This window comes from Phoenix dactylifera, chromosome 11, assembly GCF_051530095.1.
Source record: "Phoenix dactylifera cultivar Ajwa chromosome 11, Ajwa_hap1_PhDact_Kaust_v1.1, whole genome shotgun sequence".
NCBI lineage: Eukaryota > Viridiplantae > Streptophyta > Magnoliopsida > Arecales > Arecaceae > Phoenix > Phoenix dactylifera.
In genome coordinates, this window is record NC_143200.1 from 22434670 (window position 1) to 22459069 (window position 24400).

A 24400-nucleotide genomic window follows, 5' to 3' on the forward strand; every position below is an offset into this window, starting at 1 on the left:
ATGCCTCCAGAAAGCAGAGCATCTCCTACCCCAATTCATATAGATCCATAAATCATAATTCTCTTCAGCAGGCATCATAATTAAAAGCATGAAAACTTCCAATTGCTATAACATAACAAAGATGATCAACTTGCCAGTTCAACTAAAAATTTACTAACTCATTTGAAAATTGAACCCATAAATAAATAAACAAATAAATAATAACAAAGCACTTTAACCACTTATGCAGCAATCTATAGCCATCATATGCATAACACATCACCAAATGACTTGACTCCCCGAAAAAGCAATTCTTTTCTGTATATCATCATAATCCAAATCATTCAAATTCCTAATATGCAATCTTCCAAATGCCATTGCATAGAAATAACACTTAAAAATAAACACAATTAAAAATTGCACCGCATGGCATTATGTAATCAGGTCTAAGCAAGCTTTCTGAAGAGTTAAATTCAAAACCCTAAAAATCCATAGCATAACACCAAAATAAACGCTAACGATCCATCTCAAACAAAAACAAGATATAAACTTTCCAATCGAATTCCAAACCCCATAACTGTTCCAAGAGTCGAAGGAGGACCCCGAGAGGACCGGCGGGGGCCGACCTAACGGTAGGACTTCTGGAAGCGAGCGCGAGCACCACGACCACCGAACTTCTTTGGCTCGCAGCGGCGGGGATCGGCGACGAGGAGGGTGCGGTCGTACCTGACGAGGATGTCCTTGATCTCCTTCTTGGACTGCTCGTCGACGTACTTCTGGTAGAAGGCGACGAGGGCTTTGGCAATGCTCTGGCGGATGGCGTAGATCTGGGAGGTCTTCCCACCGCCGCGGACGCGGATGCGCATGTCCACGCCGGCGAAGCGGTGGCGGCCAAGGAGAAGGATGGGCTCGAAGGCCTTGTAGCGGAGGATCTCCGGCTTCACCAGCTCGATGGGGCTCCCGTTCACCTTGATCAGTCCGCGTCCCCGCTTGCAGTAAGTCACCGCCACCGCCGTTTTCTTGCGGCCAAAGCACTGCACCGAGTCCGTCGCCATGGCTGGGGTCTCCCCGGAGATCAGAACAAGGGGATAGAGGAGTAGCGAGAAGAAACCCTAACCCTAGGAGCCGCAGAAACGTAGAGGGAAGAAGGAGACCAGAAACCTTTATAAACGAACACTAGGGTTTTAGGAGAGCGAGCCACAAGTGTCCAGGTTCTATTATTTATTTACGACTTTAATATAAAATTTGAAAAAGTACAGGGTCTTATGTATAAAGTTTCTTAACAACCGCTAATTTATGGGCCGGGCCGGGCTTGGCCTAAAGAACAATGTACTTGGCCCGAGCCGATCTGTCCCCGCCGTTCGGCCTACCTTTCAGGCCCAAGGTCCGCCCTTACTCAGGCTTCGAGCCGGGCAAAGCTTCATACCCATTTCTTAATTTTTAAAAATACTTAAAATATTTTAAAAAGCACTAAAAAGTATTACCAGCAATGTCTATTATCCCATTAACCTTGACACAATTGTCAATTAAGCCTACATCAAATATAAATAAATAATACTAAAAAATAAAAATAATTGGAATTGGGTTAAAAAAAAATTGTGATCCACCTCGAGCCTAACTCTTTTATTGAACGGGTCTATTTTCTAGATTCAGTCCGGCCTACGAACACTTTTCACCCGAGCCTTAAAGTTTTCAAACTTGAGTGTGTTGTCTGACCTATGAACAGATCTAGTCTTAAAAATTTTCTGTGTTTGAGGCATCAAAACGTATCAATTGTTAAACTTAAGGCCTTTTACATATGACCTTCATAAATATTGTGATATAAAATCCTCATGTTAATATTGTGAATTCGAAACTATCGTCCATTTCATAGTTTCTGCCAAAAAAAAACAAAAAGCTCGTTATTTCTTAAATGGGAAACTTATAGCTTATTTACATGCTCAACAGCAAAGGACACGAATATTTGCATTTTAAGTAGAAGTAGCAATTCGGTCGAATCAAATTTAAGATAGATTAAAAATCTATCATACCAAACCTTATTTATTTATGGAGACATGCTTCAGCTCAGCTTGACCAGAGGCAGATGTGGGCGTCCACTGAGGAGTTCCTACGACATTTGGAGGCCTCCATTCGGGGGTCTGTACGATAGGAGAGGAGGACTCGTGATGCCTACCTGGCCTATCACTGCTGGCTGGAGAGGAATACACGGGTTTTCGACGGCGAGAGCCGCCATCCAAGGATGGTGGCGGACCGAGCTCTATGGCATGCGGCGGAGATCACCGACATTATTGAGGCTTCACCTACTGGGTTGGTCAGGGACATCTGGGGCCCTCATTCTGCTCTTGCAGCGTCCAGGACGATACTAGTATCCTGGGTGCCCCCACCCCCTAGCTTTCTCAAGGTGAACTTCGATGGTAGCGTATCAGCGGACGGGAGCTGCGGAGGTATGGGATTTATTATTAAGGATCATGATGCCAGACTTGTGACGGCAGGTGGACGGAGGATTTTTGACTTATCAGTGGTGACCGCGGAGCTTCGGGCGGCCTGGAAGGGTGTTTCCTATGTGAGGCGGGTACTAGGTGCGGGTCGCATCCTTCTCGAGAGGGACTCGACCACGGTGATCGGGTGGATCCGGAAAGGGGGGTGCTCAGTTGAGGACCGGCCGCTGCTCTACGATATCCGCAGAGCTTTGGGGGAGGTTGTCTCCTACCAAGCCTCGCACGTATATCGGGAAGTGAACGGTGCGGCAAATTGGGTTGCTTCCTTCGCGGCTCATCACTCGAAAGACTTTTTTTGGATAGACCACGAGGCTGTGCCTACGCCTTTGCGTAGCATTTTGTTTTCTAATTTTGTTGGCCATTTTTACACTCGTCATGTGTGAGTCGCCGAGGTACCCAAAAAAAAAAAAAAAAAACTCAAATATGAAACTGATCATTTTATAAAATAGATTTTTAAGATTTTTAATTCATGAGTTAATCCATGGATTAAGCATTGCAACCATAATTTTAATGGGAGGTTCGGATTTTTAATTAAATAAAACAGGCTGTTTTTTTTGGGTAAGAATAAGACCGGTTGTCTTTGTTAAAAAAAACTTTTTTTTTTTATGGGCAAGGATAAGACTGATTGTTTCTAGACCGTTTAATTAAATGGGACTGAGATTGATTTTTTAAAGTTTCTGGGAGAAAAAAAAAACTTGTTATTTCTTAAGTGGGAAACATATAGCTTATTTATATGCCCAACAAAACAGGCTCTGAAATCTGAATACACAAATATTTGTATTTTAATGAGGGGTCAATACTTTTATGGGTAAGAAAAAGTTTTGATGCAGTACAAAATTAAGCAGATCACTTCAAAAGATCAAATAGATTTCAATACCATAGATTGGAACGTTCATTCATCATAAGTCATTACCAGACAAAGAAGCTTGGCATGCCATTTTTTTAATAAAAAGATTCACTAGGCATTCCATATATCCTTGGTGTTACCCAAAGAAGCAGTCTCGCAACTGGAAGGATGCATTACATGGTTCCGAGAGGAACTGTCGATTCCATCATATCACCCACCAACCTGAATTCCAGTATATATTGCCACGAGAACCAAGCATATTCATAAAACCTAACAATCTCCAGATAGGGCACATGAAATGTTCAACTTCAAGGAATTACCAATTTCAAGGTATAGTAAAAATTGCCGAGGGCAAAAAGCACAGAGAATATGATATCCACCACTGTATTGATTTTAGTGAAACAGAGTAAATAAAATCACTCATTTTGCTTGAAAATCACCCTATTCTCTAATTTGAAATGGGTGGGGTGCATGCCGCCCTTCTGTTTCAGGTTGCAAGAGCCGTTGTTTTGCATATGGGACACGAGTTCTTCATCATCAGCCATTGTTTGATGCAGGCAGTGTGGAAGTCATGCCCACAATCCAGAGTCCCCAGATCCTCCCCTTTGCTGTATTCTTCCTGCAAGAAAGAATAGGACAATCTATCATGGATGCTGATTATCTATGCTAACATGCAATGAGAACTCCCCGTGAGATGTCGGTCGGACATTCAATACTCCCACATGAATCTAGTGTGAGTACGAGGAAAATGGAGATGAATAGCAGGCAATTCTAAATCATGGGGGAAAAGAAAAGAAAAAACTGCGACCACTATTGTTGTCGTGCTTGCTAGGTGAGAAATCCTTGCATGCATCGCACTTGTCCAAGATCGAGTAAAAGAGAAAACTGAAATAAGAAATAGAAACCTGGCAAATGCAGCATGGCTCGGCTTCCCCAGGTGAATCTGACATAGCGAATGTACATTTTTGCTGCTTCAGGCACTTTAAAATCATTTCCTCACTAAGTCCGGTGCTTACATCTCCTATCCGTTCTTCCAATGCCAATAATTCCTGGAGAAAAATGACGGTTGCATTATGAGGACCTTCAATTGCAATGAAGATAGATAACCAAGAAGGGATTATCTACTTACCTCATAAGACATATTATCCACATCCAGCCGCATGTCCCTGTGCCTGTCATGCAAATCACCACCTCCAAAGAATACAGAATGGTCAAACATAAAAAGATCCTGCACAAATACCACCACCCCAGGTCAAATTACATGGCATAGAAGATTCTCTCTTTTTTCTTTTTTTTTAATTAAAAAAAAGCTTTTGGAATCAGTCAGAAAAGTGCTTCAACGATCAAAATTAAAAAGAATGTTTTAGAAACAATCAGAAAAGCGCTTCACTGATCAAATTTTATAGATTATTGCTGGTCTAGAATAGGCTTTTCTTCTCTCTTCATTTGGGGGCCGCTTTTATGAGCTTAAAATGAGTAGCCAAGAAGTTAAGTTCATAGGTCTTTCTACCACCAACTATCCATTAAGGTTCCAAGGCAGGCCGCTCATTTTTTTTTCAAAAGATACCACGGCAGGAATTTGGCATCAATTTAAAGGGTTGGCATCAGGTTGGGGACCAGCAATAAAACCATCTTAAACTTTGATGGATCATAACTTGATCATTAGACAAAGCACATTGGTTAAAGTTCAGGTCAAGGTCTGATTATCATGGACCTTCACAATAAGATGGGCCAATGAATAGACATTGTACAACAGTACATAGAGGGCATCATGATGAACCTCAAAAACAAGCTACTAATATGAAATAAGGAAATGCACATACATGGTCCTCAATTATCAACATATAACACAAAATATCTAGCAGAACAAGGTCTAGCTGGAAAAAGCAAAACAGAGAGGGTAGAAAGAACCCCACCCTCCGCCAACAAAAAAAAAACGAGTTCATTTCAAACCCCACTGTGTGTGTCGGTGTTTGTGTGCAAAATCGACATCAGAGGGCGAATAACATCGAGGGAGGCAGTAGTGTAGACATTTGACAGCTGAGACAAACACATGAGGAGGGTGGGGATCAGTTGGTTCCAATCTCACATTAGCTTTGAAGGGGCTTCAATGGGAAAGGGGCCATGTACAACCACTTTATATTACATTAAATTGTAGTTGGAGTTGAAGTAAATGCAAAGGACAAAGGACCTCGAATTATGATTTAAACTGATAGACTGCCAGGGCCATGACCATTAGCCACAAACACCAACTAGTGGTCAGACTAGCGAAATTTGGTCAGATCATCAAGCAAGCTGGCTCCTTGCACAAAAGCCAAGCTGCGGAACAAAAAGTAATGCTCACAGGTTATGGCTTTGCTCCACATTTCCTCATCCCTTGGTGGCACATACAACATACGCAAAGCTATACAGTCACTAAACCACTGCATATATTAGTTGTGCACATAGTAATGCAGATAACAACAATATAATAAACACTGACCTCAAATCGTAAATTTTCTCCCTGTCGGATGAGATCCAGCGCATTACGAATCTGTCACAGAAAGAAAAATCTAATGAGCATTATGAAAATTAAAAGAAAGATAACTTCAGGGTAAATGTTTTTCTTAACAAAAGCAAGCTAGGTAATTTAAGAAGTATCCAGAAAATGTAAATGACACAAAATACAAAATCTGATTTATTAGTATGCAGAACTAAGATGGTGAAGTGACCTTCCTATGATTCACAGCAATGGTATGCTTCCATATTTCTGATGAAGAAATGCATATGAAAATAACAGAATCTTAGAAAAAGAAAACCATCAACAACTTGAGCTTGATAGAGGACAGAATGCTAAAAATTTCAACAGCTGCTTCGGAAGCCCATATTGACAATCATGAAGATTTTGTAGCAGGGTGGGGATAATCAAAAAATCTACGAGCATGAATAATAACAAGCATTAAACATGAAAGCTTGACACTAACTGGAAATGAATATTGACAAACATGAAGCTGTTGTAACAGCAGGAAATATCTATGAGCATGATTAAAAAAGAATTAAAACTTGAAAGCTCAATACTAACCACAGAACTCTAGCAAATGGTCCCAGGGTGTTTCTCCTTCATAAGGCAACCTTGGCTGCATAACTTAGGGATACAGCTCCTTCCGTGTTGAGAAGCTTCTAGAATGAGGATCCTAACATTTTTTTTCTTTTTCTAAAAAGAAGATGAAAAAGGAAATGCAAGTATAGAACACCTAATTAAATGCCAAATTGTTAATTTAGATATTATACCATTTTAATCCACTCTCCAAGTCACAACTTTGATATAGTTGACCTTCTGGTATCATATCTTCAATTTGATGTAAACCTTAAACTTACATGGGTATTCTAATGACTGTTCAAGAACCACTATTCATCCTTAATGGTCATTTGGCTTTATCAATAAGGCCTACTCCAGGTTATCTTGTGAGTGAAATGTTTTTATCATCCATCTAGCTCAGGCAGGCACCATTCCAATAAATAAATAACTGAACTATGTATTTCAGAAAATAAATGATTAACAATCATGTGATAACTCTGATGATATACTTCTTTTTTCCATCTAGTACTGCATAGTACAGCAGAAAATAAATGATGAACTCTATAATGCTACAAAAGGGAGCCTGTCAACTATTCATACATAAGATTGCTTTGCCATGCAAACATCCTTTGTATCAATCCATTTTACCTAAAAGATCCTCTAGACATCGGATGCTTCAACATGGTCCAAAGTTGCATCAGAAAGTGTTTGCAAATCCATGTTTGTCAATCCAATAATTACGTTAGAAATCCATTATGCATATACAAGAGTAACTAGACTCGTTTTTGTCCAAATCAACCAGGCTATTTCTGCCAAAGCTTAAATACTTCAGTCCTTTTAGAAAGAAGTTTGTTTGAAACTTTACTGAACTTATTATCCTGGTTGGTACTCACAGTAAACATGCAATAGCATATCTATTATGATGTACTTACAGATAAATTCATGAACACAAACCCTCACTACAAGTAACAAATATATAAACAACATACTTTTATTGTAAAAACAGTCCTTATCACTCTGTAAGTAAATATAATTATTAGCGGATCAGCTTTCCCTGGCTCACCATTAAATGTCCATAAACATTCATATTATACCAAGAAAAGCATTATTTTTTGCAAGATTATAGCTATATTAAACAAAAAACATCAGTAAAGACTGACATGAAGATGAATGTATCAAAAGCATACCTCTGATATCATCCTGCTTCTTCTCTCTCTTGCAGCTGCCAGAGTCCGTGCAGACAGGGGAATGCCTGGAACACTATCACTCTGGCGGTCCATTGTAACTGCTGACCTCAAGTATGGTTGTTGATGGCTGCGGAAACCAGCTCCAGATTGGCGGCCTCCAATCGCTTGTGAGGTAGAAGAATGGCCATGGCGTGGATGCAGATTGATTCTCCGATCTCTAGATTCAGTGCCGCCTGAAGGAAATAGGGATCTACGGACAATTTCTGATAACATCCGGTGACGTTGGCTTGGAGAATTTTGATGAGACATCCAATTTGGTCCTGATGATTGATGAATTCCTGCACCTGAGCCAGATTGTGATGTAGGAACTGCATTTCCAGGTATGCTTGTGCTTCCATTTGTCAAACTCCAACTTGCCGGATCTTGCACCAAATGTCTGGCATTAGATGCAGGAACAATCATTGAGTGCTCTGAAATAACGTTCCTTGGCACACTCCTTGTGCTCGACTCTTCGACAGCTGATCGCTCACCTACAATGACTTGAGAACTTGAAGAACTACCAATCCTTGGATTGGCAGTCCCATTCCATGGGAAAGAGTGCACATTTGAAGACAAATCAGGAAAGATTGGTCCCTGAGGCTGACTGTGTGAACTTGCACCTGCAACTCCTAGCCTAGATTCCATTCGCTGATTTAAAGGGTTAGACGAAGAAGAAGGTTGATGGACTGACCAATGATTAGAACGCCTGATAGTATTCCCTTGGGGCCATAGCTCAGGTGGAGACAAATCAATCTGATGTGTAGAGTCTATTCTCATTCGAGTATTTCTCTGAAAGCTTCCTGTATTTCCTTCTGAACTATTAAAAGGATGGTGATCATAAGCCACTGCTCTTGTAGTGATGTCCGTCCTTGGGTTCAGTTGTTCTTCAGGAGGAATTGCACCTCCTAGATGACTAGATGAGATAGATATATTTAAACCAGTAGTATCACCATGATGAGCAGAAACCGAGCCCAACAAACTATTCTCGCTTTGGTGAAAGCAACTTGAACTTCCACTGGTTGAAGACTGCCCAGAAACTCCTTCTATGCTCTTTCTCTTGCGTGACAAGTGTCGACCATCCAATGTACCTCCTTGTCTACCTCCACTATCATTTGAGAAAAATTCAACACCCCTGGAAGAACTTCCAAAATTATCTGAAGAACCAACTGATGGAAAGACATGTTGATGCTGCAAGAAGCCTGAACTGTAAGGATGAGGATATAGCCCAGGATCTAGGTTCTGGCTGCTTATACCAACATGCGCTGCATTGTAGTCGGAATTTTGAGAAAATCCATTAGAACTGGAAATTTGTGAAAATGACTGACCATTGTCCACCTGATGGCTGTTAAGATTTATATTCGTATTTTCCAAAGAAAGCAAGTTGGTTGCTTCAGACCAACTTCCTTCTATCCTTGGTCCACCTCCCCTATTACCTGTGAGAGAAGATGCCCATCCCTGTTCGATTTTTGTTTCATCGTGGCTGCCCTGGTTTAGTATGTCCTCGTTAGAGCTAGGTTCACCTCTACTCCAAGTACCTAAGCTAGCACTTTCTTGACTGGACATATTTTCATATGATGTATTCATATCACCAGATGATAGTAGATGTTCCGGTAAGTTCTGGGTCTCTACCGGATTAAGAAGCAAATTATTCCAGTATATTTGCTGATCTCTGCCTAAGTTGCTTGAATTGGACCCCTGGTCAAATTCAAACGTCTCAGTGAAGGACCCTACAGTACTCCTTTGCCCTTGCATAGGGTCAGTTTGGTCACCTCCTGAGAACTTCGAAATAAGAATTAAAATGTACTTCAATACAAACAGTTAGTCGTATGCAATAATTCAGCTCGATGGGTTGAACAAGAGCAACCTGCACAAGAACTAAAATTTGATAAAAAAAAAGTAGATTTTCTGACAGCTAACTCTTTATTTAAAAAAATTACAGACACATGTAATATAGTACTAAATGATCATGGGCCCTCTCATAATAACTGAAAGTATAAACAGAAACTTGCAAAATATACACTTTGTAGAAAGAAACACAACATATAAATTTAAAATCTAGCAATTTACAAAATCCTTAATTTAAATGGATGTTCTGTTTTCCTTATTAATTGTTTAAAATATAGGTTTCCATTTTATACAGACTCCTACCAAAAAAGAACCCAAAAATAAAGAAGCACAGAGGAAGGGTATTTCCTTGGAGATTTAGAACTATTTTGTATGAAATGGTGCCAACAATATTATTGTTTTCACAGCAAAAGGAAACTTAAACTTCAAGCCCTGTTTTCTCCATCATCACTATCCAATATGCACATTAGAGATCTACTAGACCTAATGTAAAGGGGAAATAACCAGCATACTTTGCTCTATTTTCAAAAGGTAAAAGCTCCAAATCTGTGCCAGATTTTCTTTTCTAATTCTCCTTTGACGATGCTATCTAGTGCAAGTGGTTCATAAAACTTGGCAGCCATACGAATAATTTGGTTAATTATGAAAGAAGTAGCATCATCTACCTGCTACTTAGAAATTTTAAGATACCTTTACTGACCTCTAAAGCATGATTTGAGGGTTAATAGCTAGATATTCTAGCTTAAGACTATGTGCTCTTAACATAGTGAGTTATCTATCAGATCATAAAATGAATCCAGCAAATATCAATGGAAAAACAATCAGCCATCAATCAACATCAATGAATAATGAAGACTGCTTGTTTGGAAATTCCAAACATCTTTGTCTTTAGTGTCAATATAAACAGGCTGGCATATTACAATATTTGACTCGATGATTTGTGATGAAATTGTAAATTTGTCACAAACATTATGTCTCTTGTCACGAAAGGTGATTCTATCATTTTTAAGTTTATGTCTATGATTTGATTTACTATAAAGTTGCATTGTTTGTATGATTCACATGAATATACAGAATCATAATAGAACTTCCTCTAGGACAATTAGAGGTTATTTTTTTGTACACTAGAAGTGCAGGCTATCATGCGGCTAATATTACAAGAGCATGCTTCATAAGATATAAGGACACACTCTACAAGTTTTATTAAGAGAACAAAATGTTAATGGTAATATGGGCACTATATAAAACTTTTCTTCCTCCTCATAGTTCCAGACATGGCTAATTAATTAGGTCAGAAGGAGGTAACTTCCTCCATTATTCGCATCATTGAATAGATGCTAAAAAAGATTGAGGTATCAATCCTACTATGAGTTAATAAGGTGAATCAAAGACTATCCATAGGTTGTACTATGTCCAGAACACCTCTCTCACTATAACCAAATTTTAAAGCAATCATGTTATACTAGGGGCGGTAACCGGGTCAGCTTGGATCGGGTTGAATGCATGTCGGGTAAAAAATTCGTCAACTCGAACCTGACATGTTTATTAAATAAGTCAAAACTTTAGATCTGAACCAGACTTGTTTATTAAATAGGTAATCCGACTTGATCCGTATAACCCATTTATTAAACAGATCAAATCGGGTTAAACGGGTTAAACATGTTAAGTAGGTTTTTAACAGATTAAATGGATTAAAGGTTAAACAGGTTAAGGGGGTTGGGTTAAACATGATAGAATTTAGTTGGTCAAATGGGTCGGATTATGATTCGACTCAATTATTAAATAGGTCAAAATGGGTTTAAACTGGTCAAAGGTATAAACCTAAACCCGACCCACTTAATAAACAGATCTAGATGGGTTGACCCGTTTATGACCTAAACCTACTGTTTAAAATAGGAGGTTTATGGGTTAGGTTGACGGATCGGGTCATAAGTTGCCACCTCTATGTTATACTGCCCATATTTCGTTCAAATTGTATGGCATGGTTCATATATAGTACTCAGATACACGATTGACACCACATATGCATACAAACTAATGGAGACCTAATGATAACTTATACAAACATATAGCAATTCTTTAACACTTCCTATCAAATTACTGGTTCCCGAATAAAAGACTTGCAGCTTAATACTAAACTTACTTTTATATATACATATACATACATATATACATATATGGGTATATGGGCAACATGCCATTACGCACACACTCGATTTGCAGTTGCCTACTGTTGTTGCGCAAGATGTGACTTCATTGAGATATTAAGTTGATAAACATGCTCATACGGACAGCATAAGCATTCCACAAGTAGATTTACGACATTTTACAAAAGTTTTCAGTAAGAATAAATGAAGAAGTGCGCTACATATTTCCAGGACATTATGGCAACATGTTTAAATCTAGTTATGCAAAATTCAACAAGACATCAACTTTCTGAGATGCAAGCCTTTCAAAATATAGTTACAATGATAAAATTTTTCACTTAGAAAAACATATTTTTTAATCTTCATCTAATTCTATTGTTATTTCATGAATATCTATCTAACATCAGATGTTCTACTTGTGCATGGCCTATCTGAAACTAGAGGTTCCTTTTGCTAGTAACAATAGCCTTGTCCACTGCATTATAAAGAATTTATTTAAATGAACCTATGTTGTTCAAAAACTGGCGATAATTGTCATTCTATTGTGAAAATCAATAATTATAATTGTTTCCATTAACATGTTATAACAATACTCAAGCATATCATAAGATATCCAAATGTCTACTGCAACATGTCATGATATTCATAAGCTCATTTTATTTCCTGGGGCATACGTGATGTGTTTCTTTCTATGTCCTTTCAATCATTTTCTTCACAAGTGCTGTCGAGATCTTCTTTTCCCTTTGCTATACAACAGTCTGGAATCTACAAAAATCTGATCAAAGACCAATTTGTGATTGTATATCAATCTTTTAAACTGTTTGGGTTAGCATTATAGCAGTTCTACATGGACTTGGTTACTCTATTTATCAATCCCAGCATCCACACCTTTGGGCCACTTCAATTGCTAAGCGTGTGGTAAAGGTGAGACTAACAAATGGTGATTAAAAATCATGTCTCTCGATTCTAGACAGGCAATTCAACAATCAAAATAGTGCTACAGCCATAGACTCAAAATCAAAAACAGAAGAGCAATCGGAAATAGTAGAAAGGAGTACCTTTTGTCCCTAGATGAGAAAAAGGAAAGTCCTTTAAAACCTAGCCACAAGATACAAACAAGAAAAACCAACGAAAAGAGACAAAAGACGGAAACTTTTGGGGAAGAAGAGCGTTGCAAATCATGTGAACGCCTCCTCTGGTGGCTACAGTTCCATGTTTTCAAGCCCACAGTAACCAAGATGCCAAAGCAAGCACGGCCCCAGACAACACCAACTAAATGAATAAATAAATAGCACAAAATAGAATAAAAAAAGTAAGAAAAAAGAGAAACCACGATCTGATCTCCAGACACCAACCAACATTGAGACCCAGATTCTTGAAATTTGATGCGAAAAAGGTGAAAATTTAGCAACCGGAAACAACCACCATGCAGCGAGCTTCTAAAGCACATAAAGATCGAATTTTTCCCTCAAAAAAAAAAAATCGATCAACAAAAAAAAATCAATAAAAACGCAAGAAATTAGATTTCAGATGATCGGATTCATCAGAGCTTACCACAGAACCGTATAACGATCGAGAAATCGGAAAGATCGAAGAGAAAGAAGATCCCTTTGTCCCTCTCCCAGTAGATGATATATAAATAACTTCCCGGTCTCCCCTTGGCTTCTCTATTAGGATAGAACAAGGAAAACTCCGGGCCTTGGTTAGGAGAAAGGAAAGAGGAGAAGGGGTGGGTGGGGAAATAGGAGAAGGGAGGAGGGCGTTTGGAATAGAAAGAGGGGAGAAAGAGAAACAAGGGCAGTGATGGAGGAATTTGGGGAAATTTTTTTCCCCCTTGGAATGCTTTGGTGCTCCTGCTGATTTCTAGAGTTAAAAATATATAGACAAGAAAAGTAATGATGGGTATATGCATCATAACGGAGTCACTAGCCATAAATGCAGTCTCACCTCTCACACATCATCTTTGCTTTGTACTCCCAAATTCAATATTTTATCATTTTAAAAAGTTTTTTTAGTATCTAATTCATGTGATTTTTTTATTTTTTTTTTTAGTTAGTACTATTTTTCATATTTAAGTTTAATTAGTGCGCCTTAACCAGCTAGCTAGATGACAAAATTGCAATATATCTCATGTAAATTCTATTTTAAACTTTAACAAATATGTTAAATAAGTTAGCAGGTCAATGTAAACCACTAACTTTGATATTTGAAATTTGAAGTTGGTAAAAAACTTGTATAGAGTCATTTTTCTTCTATATTGCAAGCATATACATGGAAAATTAAAATTTGGAGATTAAAATAGTTATCTAATTGCCTGAAAATAGTCAATGTTCTTTTTAAACAAATTTCTCTGAAGATTCATGTTTCATGACCTTCAACTAGTTTTGAAATAAAAAAATAAAATCTAAACCCCAAAATATTCCTAATACTTAATAATGACCTTATCTTTCTTTCTAGAAACCTTGTATTTAAAAAAAAAAAAAAAATCTCTTTTGTATGACTTTTGCAATATCAGTAGAATATGAGTGGGAATAAGAGTGTGTTGGGTTATTGTGACCAAGTATGTGAAAATTGAGCTATCAACTGTATCTAAATTTATAAACCACAAGTTCGACTAGAAAATAATCAAAGATTTAGACATCTGTGTGTTTTTTAATATTTTATTTGTTTTATATTTCCTTGAAACTTTATGTTACTGTACTCTTTATGCTTTCCTATTTCAAAAAGGAGGCTATACTTCTATTGCTTTTTTAAATAAGAAAATTTAAGTTTCATGGTATTTGTTTTTCTTTAGCTCCTCCAGCCTCTGGGGATTTCAATTAGCCAGTTCCTGGTCCTAATCTATTTAGGACTTAGAAAAAAAAAAAAATCTTCAGAGACAGGTCTTATTGGAATGATAAAGAACGCAGTAAGCCACCACGCCCTTGGTCTACGCCAAACAATGGGGAGATCGGTCTCAACAAGCCATCTTCTCAACCCCCAACTCAGTAAACCCATCTTTTAATATAGTCTTGATGCTCAATCTTCCTTGCATCCATATTTGTGTGGCCACCCTTCATGTGCCTTGGAATTGCACCACAAATGCTTTTAAACAACCAGATGTTTGAAATAGCAAAATTCAAACCAAAGACCTTCTCCCATAGGATGAGGATGTGAAAGTTAGGTCACACTCTAATTGGTTATCATCAATATCATATACTTGCATGCATTGTATTACCATTTTATTATTAATATGGTACAGCTATAGCTAAGATTACAATTAATTTAATAAGATACGTAAGGTTATATTGTTTATAGCTTATCACTTGTGCTATATTTATGTTGCAAATCTATTTAGTTCTATCGAGTTTTATTTTGCAATGTATTCGTTCCCTTTAATTAGTCTCCCACCATGTGTTTCATCACTTACACTAGCCCAACCCCAACCTAAATCCCCTCCTAGTTTGGAGTTTGGACTGTGCATCAATGGGCCATGGGAAACATTGCCTATCATGTTGATAAATTAGCTACTACGTTTTCTTCTTAATAAACAACATTGTTAATTTGAAAGAACTTTTTCTCTTGACTATTTGTAGGAAGAAAAGTAAGCAAGTATTCCACTTCAGAATTTAGCATTAGGTACGACTGATTAATTTTTGAATCATGTCATCAATGGAATTTTTATCTTATACCGTCTCCTTGGAGCATATTTGTGCTCACCCGCACTGACGGTGCAATTTTTGACTTGACCCAATCTAAACTTGGCCCATCTAACCCGACTCGTTGGTTTTGTGGATCGAGAACGGTCAGCTAATCCTAACCTACCAGTAAATTGGGTCAGGTTCAGGCGAGCGAGAATATATAAAAATGTTATTCTTAATATATCATACTTATATTTACTTAATTGGATTTTTAAGGTGTTTTGAGCTATTAGATCAGTGAGTCAACAGAGCTCAAAATCTAACTAGGGTAACTGCAAAGGTGGGTATCACCGTTTTGCCCTGCCGCCTGCTTTCCTCCTCATGTCACAGGCTCAGTCCATCAATGGTTACTTATGTGCCTTCATATTTGGACTTTTTCTTACATAGTGATAACCCAACCAGTTGGGCTTGTTTGGAAGCATGAACACGTTATGGGTGTATAACCTTCACCATTGGCTGAATGGCAAGAGAAAAGCTGTTGGGTAGAGGGACAAAACGATGAGATCAAAGAGATGTTGGGTCCTTGGAGCCTTCACCCTTTGGTTTTCTCAAGACGAATTTCGATGGTAGTATCTTAGCGGGTGATAGCAGATGTGGCGTGGGTTTTGTGATTAGAAACCAGAATTTCAGACTGATTGCCGCCAGAGGTCGGCATATTCTTTATGAGTCAGTCCCAGTGGCGGAGCTGCGTGCGGCATGGGAGGATCTTGTCCATGCCAGAGTGCACCTAGATGTGCGACGGATCTTTCTTGAGGATGATTCAGCTATAATAATCGACTGAATCTAGAACAGGGCAGATTTGCACCCTCTAGTCAGTGATATTAGCTATCTTCTGGAGGAGTCTGATTCCTTCGGTGTCATGCTTATATTTCAGGAGGCAAATAATGCGATGGATTGGATCGCTTCCTTCTGGAGCCGTCATATGGGGAGCATTAGAGCATGTGCCATCGGCACTAGAGCGTATTTTGTACGGTGACTATTTCGAGTGTACTCACGGCTGTATGTAGTGAGACGCCGATACACGAAAAAAAAAAAAAAGTTAGATCATAGAATTCCTGAGAGACAGATAGCTACAGTAGATTCATTCCCAAAGGTAGTTTCTGGCGTCCTAATATTTCTGGTACTGAATCATCAAAGGTTACCACGATCTGTTGGATGCCCCCCCTTTCGCTCCTAACACGCTGGCAGCCACAAATGGAATTTGTCCATGTTCCAAACAAACCCTTAAATCATTGATTATTTAAAAAAAATGTTAATTTAGTGAATATATGCAGTTATCTTTTAGTAAGAATTAAATATACACGCGAACTATTGCAAAATTGCAGAAAATTTCCTTATTAGCATCAGATTTGTTTTTAGGATTAAAAAGATTTCTTTTCACTGGAATATTCTTTAAGAAATTGATACATGGATATATAATGTTTGAAAAAGTATTTTTTATATATTTGATTAACCATATAAAAATAAATCATTCCAAAATAGCTTATATTTAGTTTAGTATCTATCTTTGTGAGGAAGTTGTATAAAATATTGGTTAAGTTCTTAACAAAGAAAAAGATCTTATTCCATTATGTCTAAAAACTTTAGGATATTTTTAGAAATAAAAATTATTTCAATGCCTAGCCGGTGGAAATTGAATTTTTTTATATATTCTATATATATATATATATTTTACAAATGTGTGGATCTTATTTTCATAAAAAAATTTACTTTTCTATTTTTTTAAAAAAATTCCAACGAAATGTGAGGTTTTTTTTATTAACCATACTTTTCTCTTTTTTTTTTTTTAACCAAACAAGTGCTTTTAGATTATACATGATGCTTATGGAAGATCCATGAAAGATTTGAAGCACTTTAAGGTTTCTGTGGTACATGGAATCGGTTGAAACATTTACTTACCATTATAATCATGGACAAATCTATATCTTACTCGATCATATTCGTGGATTTCTTTTTCCGAGATTCAAATCCGAGAGATATGATTTTAATCAGAAGAGCAAATAATTTGTTGAGGAATGATCGTTACTGCCGTTACAATGACTAACTTATGGCCGAGTGCTGGCTAACTAACGACTCCAGAATCGTTACATCGGCCGTTTATTTTAAGGATGCTCGTGCGACGATTGGACCGGGTCAGGGGCGACATGTGGACGAATTAGGCCCGGCCGGCCGGGTTCAATAACAACCCTCCCCACGAGCCCGGAGGATAGGGTTCGAATTTGAAAACCGGAGCTCCAGGGATTGACTGGAGGGCGGCGAGGCGATGATGATGGAGGAGGAGGAGAAGACCACAGAGGGCGGTGGAATGGGCAAGGGGCCTCCGGCGGCGGCGGCGGAGGCGACGGAGGAGGTGGAGGAAGGAGAGATCGTGGCGGATCCGAACACCTCGGAGGTGGAGGAGGGGCCGCGGCGGTTGCGGCAGAGCCATCCTCTGGAGCACTCGTGGACCTTCTGGTTCGACAACCCCTCCGCCAAATCCAAGCAGGCCGCTTGGGGAAGCTCCATCCGCCCGGTCCACACCTTCTCCACTGTTGAAGACTTCTGGGGGTAGGGAAACGCTCTCTCTTTCTAAAGAATGTTCTTCTGTTCTTTTCCATGCCGTATTTATCATGACAGATCTAGGTCATACACTGAGAAGGTTTATAGTTTTTAAATATTTAATGGATTTATAGTTTTGTTTATGTTGTACTTGTAGGTAGGAAAGAGTTTCTAAGCTTTGATGTTGGGTCATGACACATGGTTGCCGAGGATTATGATCCTTAGCATCGTAACTGTCTGCTAGGTTTTTTGTTAGGGCTGCTAGGTTTGATTGCAATCTGAATGTTTATGATATCTGAGCTCGAGTCTAAATGTTACGCCCTGGATCTAACACTCAGGTCCGAATTGCGATACGGCTGCACACTCTATAGATCAGAGTCTTAAACTGACTAACACAATGATCACTAACCCATTTCAAAGTCTACGAGCTAGGGTGTAAAGTACCCCGATCAGAATTTTCTTGTGCAGATGACTCTTCCTTAACAGAATCAAATTCGATTATCAAAATAAAGTCATAGTAATCTAGACCGCCTATCAACATCCACCATAGATCCATCACCTAGTCCCTGGAGTATATATATATGGTGATTCAAGTATAGAGATTCTTACCTTTATTGAAGACTGACTAATACAATGATCAATAAGCTAGGGTGCAGAGTACCCCGATTAGAATCTTCTTGCACAGATGACTCTTCCTCTACAGAATCAAACTCGATTATCAAAAGAAAGTCAAATAATGGACTAGTAACCTAGACCGTCTACCGACGTCCACTAGGGGTCCATCACCCAATCCCTCGAGTCCCTATTACCATCTACTCGGATCAACTAGAAAAAACCATGGTCTCGATCTGGAAGGATCTTGCACGGAGCAGCTACTCTTCTCTTTTTGCCGTTTCCTTCTAACCATTTCATTTCACTCCGACTTATCTTCCCCATATGCTAGACTAGATGTACTTAATATACATAGAAAGGTTCAAAGTATAATCTTTCTAGTCTTCTTCGTATATCTTCTATCTTCCAGAGAGGGAAATAGAGCAGAGAGAGAGAAAGAGTGAGAAGAAAGAGAGAGAAACCCTCTCTCTTGACCCTCCTCCCTTCCCCCTTGCAAGACCAAGGGGTGGCGGCCATGGTGGCCTGGCCCCCACTTGACGGCGGCCACGGCGGCTGACTGGCGGCCAACAGCGGCAAAATAGGGCGATGAAACCGAAATGGGACTTGTTTCGGCGATTTTCCGATGGTTCGCCAGCTCCAAAAGGCCAAGAACAACGGCTAGAAGCCCGAGAAAGAAAGGAAAGAAGGCGAAGAGCTCTTATCTCGGTCCGGCGAGGTTCCGGTGGCCCTTTCTGACGACGAATCGAGGAGGCTTAGAGAAGAAGAGCTTGAATTGCTGCGATTCTTGATGATTGGGATGGAGAAAATCAAAGGAGGAGAGTTAACAGGCAAGATCTTTGAGTTCGAATCGAACTCGAATTGCCCTCGGTGAGTTGCTGTTTTCGTCGAAATCGGGCTGGAAAAAGACTCCCAGTTGGGGTCTTCTTCTTCGATCCGCTCACGTGCCGAGAACGGGTCGGGTTCGGGCCTGGCCCCTCTGGGCTAGCCCATGATCCCAAAAATTTAGGTTATTACACTAATAAAACCAAACTTAAATCTAGCCTATCAAAAGATTTGCTCCAGTAAGCTTAGGCAAACTTATTTATTTATTTATATTAGACAGATTTAAACCGCTTTCTACTAGTTTGTAATATCCTTGAACCAATAACAAATATATATATATATATATATATATATATTTCCAAGAAGTCAAACATGAGAAATGATCCTAGATGCACGCAATGATGGTTTAGCATGTGTATCACATTATTTCGAGTAATTTATCATATAAATAACATTTTAAATATGCAACTATATTTACGCATCACCATGTACAATATCAATTACCATTAGAAAAGGGATTTTTGACGATGTTTGTAAATCAATATAGTGACCATGTGACCAATTGCATGGAACTGGTATAGTGGGATGTGGTGTTCCTAGGTGGATATAATTATTTTCTCTCTTTTTTGATTGCAAATGTATTTGCGGATGAGCAAGAGGGGTTTCTATTGGTTTTCTCTATATGCATGTGTTGGAGAGTAGAGGGCACCACAAAGTGTTCGTGCAGCCATTGTCTACCCAGTAAAGCCCGATAGGATGTATCAGCATTAATCACATCAAATTGAACTTTAGTCTAATCACTCGATATGATCTTATCTCTCCAAACGGTGATCCATCATCTCAGTCCATGACTAGGGCCCTAAGATGGAAACCGTTCTATTCGTTGGTTCAAATCCTACCGGTTCCTACAGCGCCATTCCATCGATCCTTGAGCCCGAATGACATGATTTGGTAGCAATAGATACCCTTTGAAGTTCTGAAGGCCATGTGAAGGTTGTAGAGTGACCTTCGGATTCAATTAATAATGAATGACAAAGTCATTTCAAAAGCAGTTGGTGTGGTTAAGGGAACCTACCGGAGCTGCAGCGAAAGCGAGTCTTTATAAGGCGATTGTCACTGCTTATGGACCCGAACCTGGGTGATCTATCCATGACTTCCCAATCCACATAATTAAAACTATACCATGGAGAGAGTGTCTTTGGATTGCTTTCTTCCTATGGATGCTCTTACCTGAAATACGAGGCTTTAAACCCAGGATTTATTGGTTCTCTGTTTTAACATGTAATTCCTTGGGCTAGGGACTATGTATGATACTTAAACTTCTAGAATTCATTTTGGAGAAAACAAAGAAGTTAGGAATTCATCATCGATCATTCTACTTTAACTCTAACTGATCTTGTAGAGCACAATGGACATGTTTTTCAATTTTCGTGGCTTTTTGAAATGCATGATTTGCATCTTGAGGTGTTTCTTGTAAACTCATCTTGCCATGTGTGTCAGAATGAAAGTCATGCTTTTAATAAAGTAGAAGCTACCATTCATAATTATCATTATGTATTCTACTTTGCAGGTTTGGTTGCTTGTTTTCTTGTTTGCTTGCAGCAATTACTCATTTACATATTAGAATATTTCTGTGAATTTTAATACCTCCAGACCATTTTTGTGCTTTTCTTTTAAGATCTGTTCAGGTAAAACAATACTAGCATTATCCATACCATACTATGCAAAATAATCATCCATATCACCATTCTGATCTGAAAATTCATTGCAACTCTGTTTCCTACGAAACCTGATATTTTGTGCTGACCTTTTTCCTTGACAACCAGAATTGTGATTGTGGTCAGTGGAAGTATCCTGCTGCAGTTTTCTGTCAGTGGTCATTCATTTTCCATGTTCAGGATTATGGTTTTAGAGAATCCATGGAATCTCACTCTCTTTATTATCACTTATTGGTGGAATAGATTGGAGCATCTTAGCTGGTCCCTTTGGTTATGATTTCATCCTTTTTACTAGAGCGTATCACCTGTTGTTCCTTGGGACAAACCATACCATTGAAAGAAAAGGATTACTGCTCATGTTCCTTTTTTACAAAACTTCTGCTCTTGCTCATGGTCTACTCTGCTTCCCTTGTTTACAACTGAAGGCATGGTTCTCCATGAGGTTCTTGCATATCCTCTGCAATCTATGAGTATCTATGAATGAGTATTTCAAAGTATTTTAAGAAAATTGTAGTAGCAGTGGTCAGAGATTATGCCAACAGCTTATTGAATATGAGATGTGAGGATTTTGAACTATTCTACATTTGTTGGAAGTCGTATTACAAACAAGTTAGTTAAATTGTACGCCCCCCCCCCCCCCCCCCCCCCCCAAAAAAAAAAAAAGAAAAAAAATTCAAATCCTGGGTCATTTTCTAACAGGTCCATGCCATCTCTATCATCTATTAAGTGCATCGTCTTGTTATTATCAACCATTTGAAATTTATTTTTCTATCATTTTAATATAATTATGATGCTTTATATTTTTCTTTGAATAATATAATTTATTGATATCTCTTCGCTTGGCTTGTTTTTGTATGCTTATTTTAAATGACTTATACATTTTTTTCAGTTTGCTTCTCACTTTATTACTCTTTTATGCTAAATAAGCAGTCCTTGCTGTCTACCTATTAAGAGATCTGTTTGTAAAACCTTTTTGTCCCAGTCTTTACAATAATATACATCGCCCAAGCAAATTGGCTGTTGGAGCGGACTTCTCTTGTTTCAAATACAAAATAGAGCCGAAATGGGAGGACCCAGTGTGTGCAAATGGGGGAAAATGGACCATAAGCTGCTCTAGGGGGAAGGTTGATACGTGGTGGTTATACACAGTATGCTGTTGTTCCCACATCTCTTTTTGTTTAGTTGTATATTGCAGTACAAAATGCAGATGTAGTTTGCTGATGAATTTTTCACACTTTTTTATTTTTTGTTTCTGTCAGTTGTTGGCTATGCTCGGCGAGCAGTTTGATCATGGTGAAGAAATATGTGGGGCAGTCGTCAATGTACGAGCAAAACAAGAGAAGATTTCTATATGGACAAAAAATGGTTTGAATGAAGCTGCTCAGGTAAATACTGAAGCATGTATTTAGGCTATCTGACTACAGGACAATTAATCGTAGATGCTAAATTCCAGTATGAGGTTATCATATGTGTATTGCTGTGCCTTTTTTTTGTGATAGTGTTATTGATTGAGAGCATTAAGCATTTGGTTTCATATCTATGAGACATCTATGTACTGTCTTTGACTTCCTAAATCGTTCATGTAACTAACAGGCTTAAAGATGTGCAGATCTATCATCTACAAAGTCATAGGAAATAATATATGTGATAAACATATCCTGCCTGCGTGGATTGAACCAATAAGATGGAATTTTCCACCTGCTGACTGGCCTAATTGATTTTATTGGATGTTGTCTTTTCTTCAAAACTTGCCTTGGCCAAGAATTTGAGACCAGCTGAGGATTGATATGTGGTATAAAGCCATTTGGGATTCACTGGGACTTCATGTGTCATACCTTAATTCAATGAGCTGATCCCCTCATAAAATGGGACAAGTCTTGGTATTTTGAGAGAATGGGGGCAAACCACCCACACTATAACCATGTAGGTTCCAATATTGGGGGTGCACCATCCAAGCTTTAACCGAGAACCTCTGCTTGCTAAGCCGGGGAGTGGGGATTATAACCCAAGTCTTGTAGTTTGAGGTGAACTGAAGTATGACTCCTGTTAGTGTTCTTTTCATCTTTTGTTTCTAGTTGGTCAGAGTCAAACCTTGATTACATTGATTTGTCTACAATGTTTGTGCTGCGTGCAACTGGAAGCTGACCTGATTGAGAAGCTGATCATATCAGCATCAAGAGCCACTTGTCTCCAACTCATGCCATGCACCATCCAATCATGATTAAACATGGCTTGCTATGTTTCAAATTCTCACTGATCAAGGCATATCTCTGAAGGTTATATATATATATATTTTAAAAAATGTTTTACAGTTGAGCATTGGGAAACAATGGAAGGAGATCCTGGATTACAATGAGACCATTGGTTTTATACTGCATGTAAGTTCTGTTTTTAACCATTGAAATACATGAACTATGTGCTTGCCGGAGAGATGTTTTACTGCATATTCATCTCACATCACAATGTTCATTTTGATTACAGGATGATGCAAAGAAGCACGACAGATTTGCCAAGAGTCGATATCAAATATGATCTTCGTGTTTTAACAAGTAGAATGAACCTATGATTTGCTTTTTCTAGCATCTAACTAGAAGCATGAGGCGATGACATCAAATAGTGCCGATGACATTTTCAGTGGATACTGATGATTTATTTCTTCAGTGATGGTCTTGTTCCTTCTTGATCCCTGTATAGCTTCTTGCGCTGTCAGCCTAGCTGCTAATATCTTTGAATGCTGACTTATAGTAATGTTGACTTAATGCCCCTTTTGTGGTGTTGATTTTCCTCTTGATATATGTTTGTTGTGAAGCCTGCGGCACTTTGGTCAATGGTTTAGACATTGGAGTACAAAGGCTCTTTTATTTGCAGTCAAACCCCTCGGTTGTCTGCCTGCTTGTCAAAATGCAAGTAGCAGGAAAATAGTTGAAATCTGCAGCATGGACATTCTTCCACCAGGCATTTCCACATCCACCAGCACTTTGCATCGGTCACAACAACATCTCGGTGATATGTTCTCCTTAGCTATCCATTGAAGCACTTTGATTTTTTTTATTTTTTAATGGCAAGAGCCAACTTTTGTTATCGAGCTAACATTTCTCACCCAGCATTTCCAGTTCCTCACAAATTTCACTGGCATCCTGACCCAGCTCTGGCATAACCCTATAACACAAAAAAAAATTATTGCGTTTCACTGCATGCATGGCATCTCGTGCATGCCATGAAATTGCTGATCACTGAGACGGACGTGCAATGAATGGAACCAATGCGCATCAGTGTGGCTGTGCGCACGCAATGATTTCTTCTAAAACCATGCTCATAATATTAAAAACTACTGCATGCTCCAAAATACAATTTAAATAAGAGCAACCACTAGAAAAGAGGAATGCATGCGTTAAATGCTCAAGAATTGAAGCAAAGTGCGCGGACTAGA

General features: G+C 38.7%; 2 protein-coding genes and 1 pseudogene across 6 annotated transcripts; 1 reads left to right on the forward strand and 2 right to left on the reverse strand.

The window, feature by feature from the left end:
* Window positions 1–270: 270 nt before the first annotated feature.
* On the reverse strand, window positions 271–1183 carry LOC103706501 (small ribosomal subunit protein uS9 pseudogene; annotated as a pseudogene). Its single transcript, XR_015971349.2, has one exon. The product of XR_015971349.2 is annotated as a small ribosomal subunit protein uS9 pseudogene (transcript).
* A 2440-nt stretch (window positions 1184–3623) lies between these two features.
* LOC103706500 (putative E3 ubiquitin-protein ligase HIP1) lies at window positions 3624–13587 on the reverse strand. 4 transcript variants are annotated; one of them, XM_088707271.2, is made up of 7 exons: window positions 13155–13506; window positions 12275–12375; window positions 7570–9472; window positions 5807–5857; window positions 4454–4552; window positions 4230–4373; window positions 3624–3943 (listed from the first exon to the last, which is right to left on the reverse strand). In XM_088707271.2, exons 3-7 carry the CDS (start codon window positions 9358–9360, stop codon window positions 3812–3814), a joined length of 2217 nt encoding a protein of 738 aa, XP_088563397.2. In that variant the 5' UTR covers window positions 9361–9472; window positions 12275–12375; window positions 13155–13506; the 3' UTR covers window positions 3624–3811. The 4 variants fall into 4 exon arrangements, with proteins under 4 accessions (XP_088563397.2, XP_008788840.3, XP_008788841.3 ...); XM_008790618.5 differs by lacking the exon at window positions 12275–12375 and having other exon boundaries at window positions 13155–13587; XM_008790619.6 differs by lacking the exon at window positions 12275–12375 and having other exon boundaries at window positions 7570–9483; window positions 13155–13539.
* A 3894-nt stretch (window positions 13588–17481) lies between these two features.
* On the forward strand, window positions 17482–23763 carry LOC103706498 (eukaryotic translation initiation factor 4E-2-like). Its single transcript, XM_008790615.6, has 5 exons — window positions 17482–17827; window positions 21953–22118; window positions 22230–22355; window positions 23283–23348; window positions 23452–23763. Exons 1-5 carry the CDS (start codon window positions 17544–17546, stop codon window positions 23500–23502), a joined length of 693 nt encoding a protein of 230 aa, XP_008788837.3. The 5' UTR covers window positions 17482–17543; the 3' UTR covers window positions 23503–23763.
* The last annotated feature ends 637 nt before the right edge of the window (window positions 23764–24400 follow it).